This window comes from Panthera uncia, chromosome A2 (assembly GCF_023721935.1).
Source record: "Panthera uncia isolate 11264 chromosome A2, Puncia_PCG_1.0, whole genome shotgun sequence".
NCBI lineage: Eukaryota > Metazoa > Chordata > Mammalia > Carnivora > Felidae > Panthera > Panthera uncia.
In genome coordinates, this window is record NC_064816.1 from 72,825,381 (window position 1) to 72,837,635 (window position 12,255).

The 12,255-nt window shown below is 43.4% G+C and overlaps 2 protein-coding genes across 6 annotated transcripts in view; one reads left to right on the forward strand and one right to left on the reverse strand.

Moving 5' to 3' along the window:
- The window catches only part of NME8 (NME/NM23 family member 8), a 54,299-nt gene extending 47,266 nt beyond the window's left edge, over positions 1–7,033 (reverse strand). For 4 of the 5 annotated variants that reach the window (XM_049641324.1, XM_049641320.1, XM_049641323.1 and 1 more), the window contains exons 1-4: positions 6,945–7,033; positions 6,207–6,246; positions 6,070–6,127; positions 5,764–5,870 (exon numbers count right to left, since the gene is read on the reverse strand). In XM_049641324.1, the coding sequence (XP_049497281.1) occupies positions 5,764–5,870; positions 6,070–6,127; positions 6,207–6,239 (198 nt within the window). In that variant the 5' untranslated portion in view covers positions 6,240–6,246; positions 6,945–7,033. Of the gene's footprint in view, positions 1–5,763; positions 5,871–6,069; positions 6,128–6,206; positions 6,247–6,812; positions 6,920–6,944 lie in introns of those variants that run through there. The other variant, XM_049641321.1, reaches the window with a different exon arrangement.
- On the forward strand, positions 6,576–12,011 carry LOC125930406 (uncharacterized). The gene is made up of 3 exons (XM_049642266.1): positions 6,576–7,192; positions 10,754–10,891; positions 11,164–12,011. The coding sequence occupies exons 1-3, from the start codon at positions 6,576–6,578 to the stop codon at positions 11,207–11,209; spliced, it is 801 nt and encodes a 266-aa protein (XP_049498223.1). The 3' UTR covers positions 11,210–12,011.
- The last annotated feature ends 244 nt before the right edge of the window (positions 12,012–12,255 follow it).

The following is a 12,255-nucleotide window of genomic DNA, read 5'->3' on the forward strand; positions in this document are numbered from 1 at the left end:
TCTGAGGATGTCACATGTGTTCTCAGGATCAAACCGTACACACTGGTGACTCAGGCCGTGGGTCAGGTAGCCTCGACCTTACTTCTCACTGCTCACCTCTGTGGTACCCAGCCTGTGGCTCAACTCACCTACTTCCATTTGTCAAACCACACCCACGCTTCCTCCCTCCTCACCAGCTCTGGCCCTTCCTTTTCCAACCCAGGTCAAGTGTCCCTCCTCTAAGAATCCTGTCTTGCTCCCTCCTGCTGTAAATCCTCTCCTGCTCTACCCGGAACTTTCCTGCCTCCCTTGGGGGCTCCAAGGTCCCTTTCAGCAATGCACCGCCGCCATATGGGCCTGTCTCACTTCTTTCGATCAGATCTACGAGGTTTCATCTTCCTCTTTGCACATCACCCTCCTTCTGCATCGGTCACGGAGCCTACGGGGATGTCCACTCTCACCACTCTTATTTAACATGACACTAGATGTCCTAACCTCAGTAATCAGACAACAAAAAGATATAAAAGACATCCAAAGCAGCAAGAAGGAGCCAAACTTTTGCTCTTCACAGATGACATGACACTCTATGTAGAAAACCTGAAAGACTCCACCAAAGCCTGCTAGAACTGATATACAGATTCAGTCAAGTTGCAGGAAACAAAATCAATTGCATTTCTATCCACCAATAATGAAGGAGCAGAAAGAGAAATCAAGGAATCCATCCCATCTACAATTGTGCCAAAAACCATAAGATATCTAGGAATAAACTTACCCAAAGAGGTGAAACAGCTATACTGTGAAAACTATTGAACACTTATGAAAGAAACTGAAGAGGTTCCAAAGAAATGGAAAGACATACCATGCTCATCACTGGAAGAACAAATATACTATCCAAAGCAATCGACACATTTAATGCAATCACTATCAAAATACCAACAGCATTTTTCACAGAGCTAGCACACATAATCCTAAAATTTGTATGGAACCACAAAAGACCCCAAATAGCCAAAGCAATCCTGAAAAAGAAGAAACTGGAGACATCACAATTCTGGATTTCAAGCTATATTACAAAGCTGTAGTCATCAAGACGGTATGGTCCTGGCACAAAAACAGACACATAGATTAGTGGAACAGAACAGAAAACCCAGAAATGGACCTACAACTATGTGGTCAATTCATCTTTGACAAAGCAGGAAAAAATATCCAATGGGGGAAAAAACGTCTCTTCAACAAATGATGTTGGGAAAACTAAACAGCAACATGTAGAAGAATGAAAATGGACCACTTTCTTATACTATACACAAAAACAAATTCAAAATGGATAAAAGACCTAAATGTGAGACAGGAAACCATCAAAATCCTAGAGAGGAACACAGGCAGCAACCTCTTTGACATCAGCTATAGCAACTTCTTACTAGATACGTTTCTGGGAGCAAGGGAAACAAAACCAAAAATGAACTATTGGGACTTCATGGAGATTAAAAACAAACCAAACAAACAAAACAAAAAAACTTCTGCAGAGTGAAGGAAACAATCAACAAAACTAAAAGGCAACCCATGGAATGGGAGAAGATATTTGCAAATGACATACCTGATAAAGGGTTAGTACCCAAAATCTATAAAGAACTTATCAAACTCAACCCCCCAAAAGACAAATAATCCAGCTAAGAAATTGGCAGAAGACATGAACAGAGATTTTTTCAAAGAAGACATACAGATGGCTAAAACACAAATGAAAAGACGCTCAACATCACCCAGCATCAGGGAAATACAAAAACAAAAAACAAAAAACAAAACCCATGAGATACACCTCACACCTGTCAGAATGGCTAAAATTAACAACACAGGATGTGGAGAAAGGGGAACCCTCTCAACACTGTTGGTAGGAATGTGAACTGGTGCAGCCACTATGGAAAACAGTATGGAATTTCCTCAAAAAGCTAAAAATAGAACTACCCTATGATGCAGTAATTGCACTAGTAGGTCTTTATCCAAAGGATACAAAAATACTGATCCAGAGGGATATGTGCACCCTGATGTTTATAGCAGCATTACCAACAATAGCTAAATTCTGGAAAGAGCCCAAATGTGTCCATCAACCATTGACTGATGAATATTCTCAGCCATAAAAAAGAATGAAATCCCGTCATTTGCAACAATGTGGGTGGAGCCAGAGAATATTATGCTAAGCGAAATAAGTCAGAGAAAGACAAATACCATACGATTTCACTCATACGTAGAATTTAAGAAACAAAACAGATGAACATAGGGGGAAAAAGAGACAGGGAGAGGCAAACCAGAAAACAGACTCTTAACTATAGAGAATAAACAGAGGGTTGTTGGAAGGAGCGGAATGGGCTAAATGGGTGATGGGCATGAAGGAGGGCACTTGTTGTGTTGTATGTAAGTGACAAATCACTAAACCCTCCACCTGAAACTGATATTACACTGTATGTTAGCTAACTTGAATTTAAATAAAAACTTGAGGGAAAACAACAAATTTCAAGCTGTTGTGAAGTGATCAATAACTGTATATTAAATATTATTGTTTTACTCCATATTAACACAGCATCCCTTGGCCAGCTGTCAGATCATTTGGTAGGGTCTTCTCTAAGAGATGGTTTTTGCAACCTAAGGCAATTGTTTTCAAACTGGGGTTTCTGCAAGTTCCTCAACCACTGGCAAGAAACCAAGAGAGGGTCTCAGCCCTGTCAGCCAGAGGCACTGTGTTGTAATATTTTTTTTTTTTTTAAAGCATGCTGGAGTCTATGTTTCTTTTTCTTTTTTTAAAGCTTCCACAGTTTAGAAGAAAGAAAAGGAAGGAGGTAAAAGGTACTAATCTATAATATTAAAGGACAGAAGTTAAAGATTATATTTAAAAGTAGCTTAAGACACCTGGGGGGGGGGCTCATTTGGTAGAACATCTGACTCTTGATATCAGGGTTGGGAGTTCAAGCCTCACCCTGGGTACGGAGCCTACTTAAATCAATAAATAAACAAATAAATAAATGTAGTCTAGGTATCATTATTACAATGTTCATATTGTAGTAAAGTATTAACAATTAAAGGATTTAATAATATTATTAAAAACTAAAATAAAGAGTGTTACTGAATTTTTACATATATAGATAGGTACAATGTTAGTACAAGTCTTCAAGTCTTTTAAAAGGACACATAACAAAAAAACCAAAAAAACAAAAAACAACAACAAAAACAAAAAACTGTACTGACCATTTAGCTTAGGGTGACTTCAACAGGTAATCAACCTCATAGGTCACTCCCAATGGCGGTTTCAAGACTATATTAATTTTTGTCATCCTTTCAGGGAGGTCATAGCAAGAAAACAACATTAATTTATATGAATGTCCTATTGTTGAGTGCGCTCAAATATAACAAGAAAAACCATTCGGCGATGACGCACAAGATTTTTTGTTGTTAAATTCAACAGATGCTAGTGTTATGAGTGGTAATCTGAACATATTTTGGAAAGAACTTACTAGCCCTTCCCAGTGGGATGGCTACAGTAATAGAACAGATTCCTTGTGGAGGAGGCTGAGGAATTCTGGCTGGCTGGGGTACAATGGGAGGTCACAGTCAAAGTCGCTGGGGTTGGGAGGAAGCACTGTTAGGACCTGTATCCTCACACAGCTCTGAGCTGAGCTGAAATGGGAGCCCAACAAACTATGTGATCTAATTCTCCTTCCACCCCCACCCCTCTGCCTCCACAGCCATGCCGGGTTCACACATATTGCCCAAGTTGGTTTCTACACAGACTCTACAAACAAAGAGAAATTTAACGCCTCTAAACCACCTGGGAACACAGCATCAAGTTATACCTTCTCCGTGTCTAAGGACTTCTTGCCTTGCCTTCCTATGCCGAAGTTCCCTTGCAGGTAGCCTGACAGGTGTGCAGGGGGCCTGCCTTGTTGTTGGTGTCTCCCCACTGACCCCAATTTCCTTTTAGACACTGAAATTTTCCCGTGATTCCTAGCCAGTGAACTTGCACTCCTACCACTTCCAGACAAACTTCTCTACTGCCAACTGCCATGACTCAAGAATTTTCCAACCCTTGATTCTCCATGACCCATTTGCCAGCTGTTAGAGCCTTCTGATATTGTCCTTTAACTTCTTATACCAACCCCTTGTCTATTGTATGTGGCAATTCCCATTAGACCCCATTCTCTGTCCTGTCAACTCCATTTCTCCTCCCCGCCAAGGATCAAATCTCAAATCATATTCCAGATCCACTCAGGGGGCTCAGAGTGAAGCAGGCTATTATGAATCACCGCCCTTTCAAAAACTGTAACACTCTTATTTCATAAGACAAAGTCAACCTTTGGACAAAAAGATTTAAAAATTATATATAGGGGTGCCTGTGTGGCTCAGTTGGTTGGGTGACCGACTTCAGCTCAGGTCATGATCTCACAGTTTGTGAGTCCAAGCCCCACGTCGGGCTCTGTGCTGACAGCTCAGAGCCTGGAGCCTACTTCAGATTCTGTGTCTCCCCCTCTCTCTACCCCTCCCCTGCTCACGCTCTGTGTCTCTCTGTCTCTCAATAATAAATAAACTTTAAGAAAAAAAAAAAAAAAGAGTCAGATGCTTAACCAACTGGGGCACCTAGGTGGCACCCGTTGACTATACATTTTATTAAATTAAATTAAAAATCAATGTTTCTTGGGGCGCCTGGCTGGTTCAGTCGGTTGAGCATCCAACTTTGGCTCAGGTCATAGTCTCTTGGTTTGTAAGTTCAAGCCCTTCTGCTGACAGCTCAGAGCGTGGAGCCTGCTTCAGAATCTGTGTCTCCCCTTCTCTCTCTCCTGCTCCCCCCACTTTCACTATGTCTCTCTCAAAAATAAACATTAAAAAAATCAATTATCCTGGGGTGCCTGGGTGGCTCAGTCGGTTAAGCATCAGACTCTTGATTTTGGCTCAGGTCATGATCTCACAGTCATGAGATAGAGCCTTGCACTGGGCTTTTCACTGAACATGGAGCCTGCTTGAGATTCTCCCTCTCCTTCTCTCTCTGCCCTTCCCCTCACTTGAGTATGTGCACACATGCGCATTCTCTCCCTCTAAAAAAAAACAAAAAAACAAAAAAAAAAGTATAGTAAAAAAAGTAGATTCACATACCCAAGTTGTTCCAAACAACTTAAAATGTTTGATAATTTCTGAATTACCAGTTTTTTAATTTATGTTAATTAAAATTAAAAACTCAGTTCCTCGGGGTGCCTGGGTGGCTCAGTAAATTAAGCACCCGACTTCAGTTCAGGTCATGATCTCACGGTTTGTGAGTTCGAGCCCCACGTCAGCCTCTGTGCTGACAGCTCAGAGCCTGGAGCCTGCTTCCGATTCTGTGTCTCCCTCTCTCTCTGGCCCTCCCCCGTTCATGCTCTGTCTCTCTCTGTCTCAAAAATAAATAAATGTTAAAAAAAAAAATTAAAAAAAAAACAAAACAGCGTTTGCCGCTTTTGTTATAAAAAACATACACTCACCATACAGTTGGGTGAAAAGAAACAGGTCAATAGACAGACAGACGTTTTTATACTTTTCCAATGTTCACACCCATGGTGAACAATTTCAATACTACAGGAATGGGATAAAAATCATGATTGTTCAGATCATTTCAGATCCGGTAGAACTAAATATATAGTAAAACTGCCAAGTAAATATTGTCCATTTTGAAAAGTTGACAGGTTGTTTAAATTAAGACAGTCCTTAAGGACGATACTGAAATATTTGAAAAGTATCAAGAAAATAACAGTTTAATGGAAATGACATCCTTACGACAACGAAATGCAGAAGTTCATCTTCGTTCAGTTCGTTTTTCAGTTTTCTGAATAAAGGTTGCATTGCTTTGCAAGGTCCACACCAGGCTTGGTAAACATCTATCACTGGAAGACGAGAACATTTATGAAAAAAACAGAGTCGAAGAATCTAGAATAGCCGCTTATCCCAATGCTGGGGCAGGGGCAAGGGCACAGATGAGCAGGTTTTTACACTGTTAGTGGGGAGGCACACTCTGTGTTGCGGGTGGGGACAGGTGCCCTGGGCAGAACTCCAAATGGCTGGACAACAGGGGAGCCCCAGTACCTGTTAGGCCTTTGTTCTGCAACATCTCATCCCACAGGCTTTGACTATTAACGACCGTCTGCAAAAAGGAAGGCACTGTAAAGAGGTCCCCAAGTGCCAGCGCACCAAGTAAAGACCGTTGGTAATGTCATACTCACCTGTAACTGGATTTCTCGCTTTTTGCTTGCCATTTATCCACTGTCACATGAAAAAAGGGAAGAAAAATAGAAAATGTTTAAGAGGAAATTTATATGAAGTTATTCTCTATGCATTCAAAGAGGCATCTTAATGGACCGTAGGCAGTATTGGATTATACCACTCCTCTTTTCTGGGGAGAGAGGAGCCAATGCCACTAAAAGATTCCTCGCCAACTGGCTGCATCAGCCATACTGTCTTACTCTCCCAATAACCCTGAGGCAAGGCGAGGAGGTACAGTTTCTTAAAAGGACTCTGTTTCCCTATAGTGTTATGGAGTGTCCTCTCCCCGTTTCCATTTGCACACGAGTTAATTGCCTTTGACCGGACTCATGGATCCCACTCCAGGGAGGTTTAATTTTCAGGACGAGACTACTAGTGTTCTTGAGCACAACATAAGCTTTCCGCAGGGTGAAACCAGTGAGGCCCAAACGCCACCCCCCCCCCCATTCCGTAGTGTCACGGGCGCGCAGTGGGTGACAGCAGACCCCAGCACAAAACAAAGGCGTGGCCCAGGACATGGAAACTACATCCCAGCGAACGGTGCCGGATTCTCCAACAAGCCTTACACAGAACAGAACCTCCTCTCAGCGACACCGCGCGTTTATACGAAGGGGAAGGAACAGTCCCTGGGGATCCCAACCAGCCGTCTGGACGAGGCCTGTGACCTTTGTGAGCACAGCTCCAACAGGTTCGAGTACCTGGGCGCGGAACAGGTGCCCCGCTCCAAAGAGCTTTCAGCCCGCGCAGGTCCTGCGGAAGAGGCCGGACACGGTCCCCGGGACCGCCCCGCAGGAGGCGTGGCCAACGTCTGCACCGCCCCTCCAGGGCCGCGAGCCTGGCCCTCCCCCGCGGGGGCGGTGCCTCGAGGCTCCCTGGACTTTGCGCGCAGGCCCAGGGCGGCGAAGCACGCCCGCCCTGGAACCGCCGGTTTCCTGCGCTTCCCGAGGTGAGACCCCGCTGCCCGGTGCTGCTGCGCCTGCCCGCTCAGCCTCCGGGCAGCGCCCTCCGCTGCGGGTGCGTTTGCCACTTGCAGGTTTGATCGCAGCTCTCCTGGGCTCGACGCCTTCCACCGCGGGGCCTGCTTTACAGCATAAAATGTGTGCTCCTCAGGTTGGAGTGGAAGGCTCTCTGAAGCCCAGCCTCAGCCTGTCTCCAACATCGGCACCTATCCTGGCTCTTCTTCTCCTCTTCTTTCTTTACCTTCTCCTTCTTCTATTATTTGGAAATAATTTTAGAGCTCCCATACACCCTGGGACGACCAGATCAATAGGCTTATTGGAAGGATGAACTAGGGTATCTACCATGATTACTTTTGAAATCTAGTCAGTTAATAAACGACTACTTTCAAATCGAAAAAAAAAAATGCTAACTTCCCTCAAGTTTTATTAGTTTCCTACAATGAATACTTTTCAGAGATAATGTTTCTGAGCCATCCTTAGCCACCCTCTCTCCGGTGGTCTTGCTTTTTTTCCCCATTGCCCCGGTAATGAAGTTCTTTCTCTTCACCATTCGTCAGAGTGAGATTGGCTCTATTTTGAAAAATAGGGTGAGTGGCTGGCTTGATCTGGGAATTTTTTTGTGTCCACTTTTTACTGGGGAAGAATTCTCTAGTATTATCTATGGCTGGAGTATAGGTTGTGAGCATAACTTCCCTGTTCTTAGCAAGTTTCACGTGGGTCGCTCTGTTCTACCGAGGTGGCATCTTTCTTGTGAACTTTTTATTTCTGTGGTTTGCAGGAGAAATAACTACCAGTACTCCCTACTAGTGTTCATCTCAGTTCTGAGCAGCCTGTGGGAACACACCTCCCATCAGCCCTGCCACACTCACTGTTTGTCTTTCCAAAATGCTTAGCTGTTTCTTGATGTTAAGCTGTTAGTTACCTGATTTCTGGAGTCCATCTCACAAGTTTTTGTGGTTTCAGCCCAGAAAGCCATCTAGTAAACCTCTGGGGAACCTAAGTTTTCCTGTGGGCTCCTGTTGACAGACAACAACACAGGTGTCACAGAGGAGGTGTCACAGACTTTCCTCTTTAGGGATCTCTTTCTAACGCCAAATAGTGAGTTGGACCAAAGAACAACTCAGGGTCAATTTATTGACAACCTGATCTGGTGAAATAGTAGTTACTAGAAATATGTGACAGTCCTTTCAAAATGCCAGATGGTGATGTGCAGGGATATTATATATACTTCATATGTATCCTTAATAGGGGAACATCCTATTAAGAAACCATTCTGTAAGTAATCCTGCTCATCTATTTGATTCACTCCGGGAATGAGGATCCTGTCTACAAAGGTCCATGGTATCCCTTCACCTTTTAGTTATTTCCTGCATCCCAAGTATGCCCACATCGGCTGGAAATCTTTTGTTAATAAAATTTTTTGCTTACTCAAAAATACATCATTGTGCCAGCACCTACATAAAGATTTTAGCAGGTGCCACAAATGTTCATGCACTAATTTCAAGCAAACTCTTCACATACTTTCGCTATTCAAGGGAAAACATCATTGATACATCAAGAAGTTCCAGTCTATTCTGAAATAAGCACATTTACCAATGATCAAGACATGCAAGGCAAAAGGTGAAATCAGGTTTTGAAACATCATTCCCATTAACTGCAAGAAGCATAAATGTTGAAGCTTTGAAACATAAACTTGGTGAGCTTTTGCCTTGGGTCTTTCCAGAATGGACTTCAAGGACAAATGCACTCTGACAATGTTACTTATAAGGGATCGTGATGATTCTGGAATAGTACAGAAGATCCCACAGCATGCTAATGCATGTAGGCTTTATAGGAAAACTTCTCAAAGTTTAAAATGGGAAGGTTTGGGGGCATCTGGGTGGTTCAGTCAGTTGAGCGCCTGACTTCGGCTCAGGTCATGATCTCACAGTTCGTGAGTTTGAGCCGTGTCGGGCTCTGTGCTGACAGCTCAGAGCCTGGAGCCTGCTTTGGATTCTGTGTCTCCCTTTCTCTCTGCTCATCCCCTCCCCCTTCCTCTCTCCCTCTCTTTCTCTCAAAAATACACAAAAATTTGTAATAACTGACTGGGTGGCTCAGTCGGTTAAGCGACTGACTTCGGCTCAGGTCATGATCTCATGGTTATGGGTTCGAGCCCCACATCAGGCTCCATGCTGACAGCTCAGAGCCCAGAGCCTGCTTCGGATTCTGTGTCTCCCTCTCTCTCTACCCCTTCTGCACTCACACTCTGTCTCTCTATCTCTCAGTCTCTTGAAAATAAACATTAAAAATTTTTAATAATAAAAAGAAATAAAAAATAAAATGGGAAGATTTACAACAGATGAATGACATAAAAAGGTTGCAATTCTTAAGTAATAATAATGAAACTAATGTGACATCGGTGTGACAATTGGAATAAATGTAGTTGGGGAAGTGAAACCAGAGATAATAAGATCGAAGTCCATTGCAGCAATCCAGGAGGGCTGGGCTAAGGGCCAAAGTGAAGGCAGAGATTACAGATAAGGGGCAAAAAAGACTTAGGAGACATTTGGGGTTAGTATCAACAGGATCTGGGAAGTAGCACTTCGCAGGGATGAGCAAGGAGGAGAAACCACAGAAAACTCTATAAAGTTCCCAATTTCAATGAGCGAATAATGAGGGATGTAAAAAGAGCTATCAGAACGGGAGGGAAGATCATGAGTTCAGGGATTTTAGGATGACAAAGTGGAAGGAGAAGACTAATGAGTCCAACCATTATTGACAGTTAAATCAGGGTTATTATGATCCATGTAATTAGTGAATCCCAAGGGAACAATAGGACAAAAGTCCTTGAGTAATAGCAGGATGAAGCTTGCTCTGCATGATCAGTAATTTGTGAATATATAATGCGTCCTACCTTAGGGCTTTTTCTAACTGCCCCCTCATACATTTTTGTGTGTGTGAAATTCCCATGAGGCAGTATTGGGTAGTGGGGGGTCTTTGTGACCTTGGTCAGGTTTCTTAACCTCTCTGTAGTCTGGTGTTGTTACTGGAGATAATAATAGAACCTATTTAATCACTTTTGTGAGGATTCAATGATTTAAATTATACCTAAGGCTCAGAACAGTCTTCAGCTTATGGTACACATGCAATAATTGTTATCTATTGTCAGGCAGAGATATAAAGCTAAAATATTTCAATTAGCACTCCTGTGTGGACACCTTATACATCAATCTATCTAAAACCTGCCAAAGTACCTTTCCACAAAGATTTCTATCACTGTTAAATTGAATGGAGACTACTGCTCTAAAGAAAATGCATCAAAGTTAAAAAAAAAAAAATCCTCCCCCTACTACAGGTGTATATTGACCTTGTGATAATGATGTACTTAGCTCCTGCATCATTTCTTCTTAAGGTGGTGCCATGCTTTCTCCTGTAATCTACTTGATATTTCTACCCTAAATGGCCCAATGGAAAAATCATGTGGAAATAGAAACTTGAAGTCCAATTTCAAGACACATGCGCACGTGTAATAATTAGTGAATTTTTTTTTAATTCTCCCCCAAATCTAGAATGAGTTGGAAGGATTTTTCACAGAGGGTGATGGAGTTACATCGGAACCCCTTGCTGGATTCTTCAGTGCTCTGGTGTGACGTTGTCCTGGCTGAAGCTGAACCTCTGGCCTTGCTCACAGGGAAATGGGGAAGGTGGTGAGTCCTCCTTATGGATGCATACGTGGCCATGTTTACCTTTTGATCTAGCACCCCGATGATATTACTGTCAACATCTCTGCCTCTGCTCCCCACCTCACTATTTGTTTGACTCTGTTGATATTCATGAAATCTTTTCTTTCGTGAGAAGGGCAAGAGGACATTTGAGTTGGGGTAACCCAAGACAATGGAGAGAATGGGAGCTTCCATTTCCACTCTGCCCTATGGGATGGATTTGAGTTCTCATGAGATACCAGCCACCTTTGTTGCAGGAAACAGGATGCACCTCACATGGACAAACTGGAGAGGCGTGAATAAACGTACTCCTTCCAGAGATGTGAGCAGAAATGAAGAAGCCAATAATGGATACTGATGAAAGCAGACTAGCAACACCACATCCAGGCATGAAGGAACAAAAGGAAGAAAGGACCTTAATGGAACCCAGGGACAGTGGGGCCACTCAGCAGGAGCTGTAGCCTAGAAGGTCTGCAGGCCATACTGGAATTGTGAAGACAAAGTAAGGAAGGGGTAGAAAATAAATGCCTCATCCTCACTCCTCCCTCTGGATGGACTCTCCTACTGGTAACTCCCAGTGGTCAAATCCAACCAGGAGCCCACTCTGATCAGGGCCAGCCTCCCAGTGCTCAGAGAAGGGCAAGGTAGAGAAGAATGGCAAATAAAACAACATATAGGGTTAGAGAAGGGGCAGAAACATATAGGAATGTCTGTCCAGAGACTTAAGAGATTCCAGACATGTTAGCCTGAGCTAACAGAAATATGAAAGACAGTTTGTGAGACTCTGGGCCTAGGCAGAACTGCTTTGTGGGTCAGCCAAGGAAGTGTAGCTGGATTTGGAGAGAAGACCATTCGTGCCGTCCAGCCTTGGAGTCCAGCAGAGCTCTTGCATTTCAAGGACCGTAAATGCTGGAGGCATCAGAGAATCTGGGGCATGGACATTAGAGATCTTGTGCCACTCTGTGGGAAGAAGATTTTGCCAACCAGGAGCGTGTGGTGGCTGCAGCTGATGTCCCGTGTCTGGACTCACAAGAGGAAGGCTTCCTGGCCCTCAGCTCTGGGGACTGGAGCAATCATAAGTCGCTTAATAAAAACATACGTAGTATTTTTCTGTGTCTTGGGTCATACATTGTATTAGGGTTCTCCACAGAAACAGAGCCAATAGTATATATATGGAGAGATAGAGATTGATTATGAGGAATTATGGAGACTGAGAAGCCCCGCTATCAGCCCTCTGCAAGTGGGAGACCCAGGAAAACCAGTGGTTAATTCAGTCTGTATCCTGTTTTTCATCCCGCCCAGTTTGAGGGCAGGAGAAAATGAGATGAGATGTCCCGGATTAAGCAGCG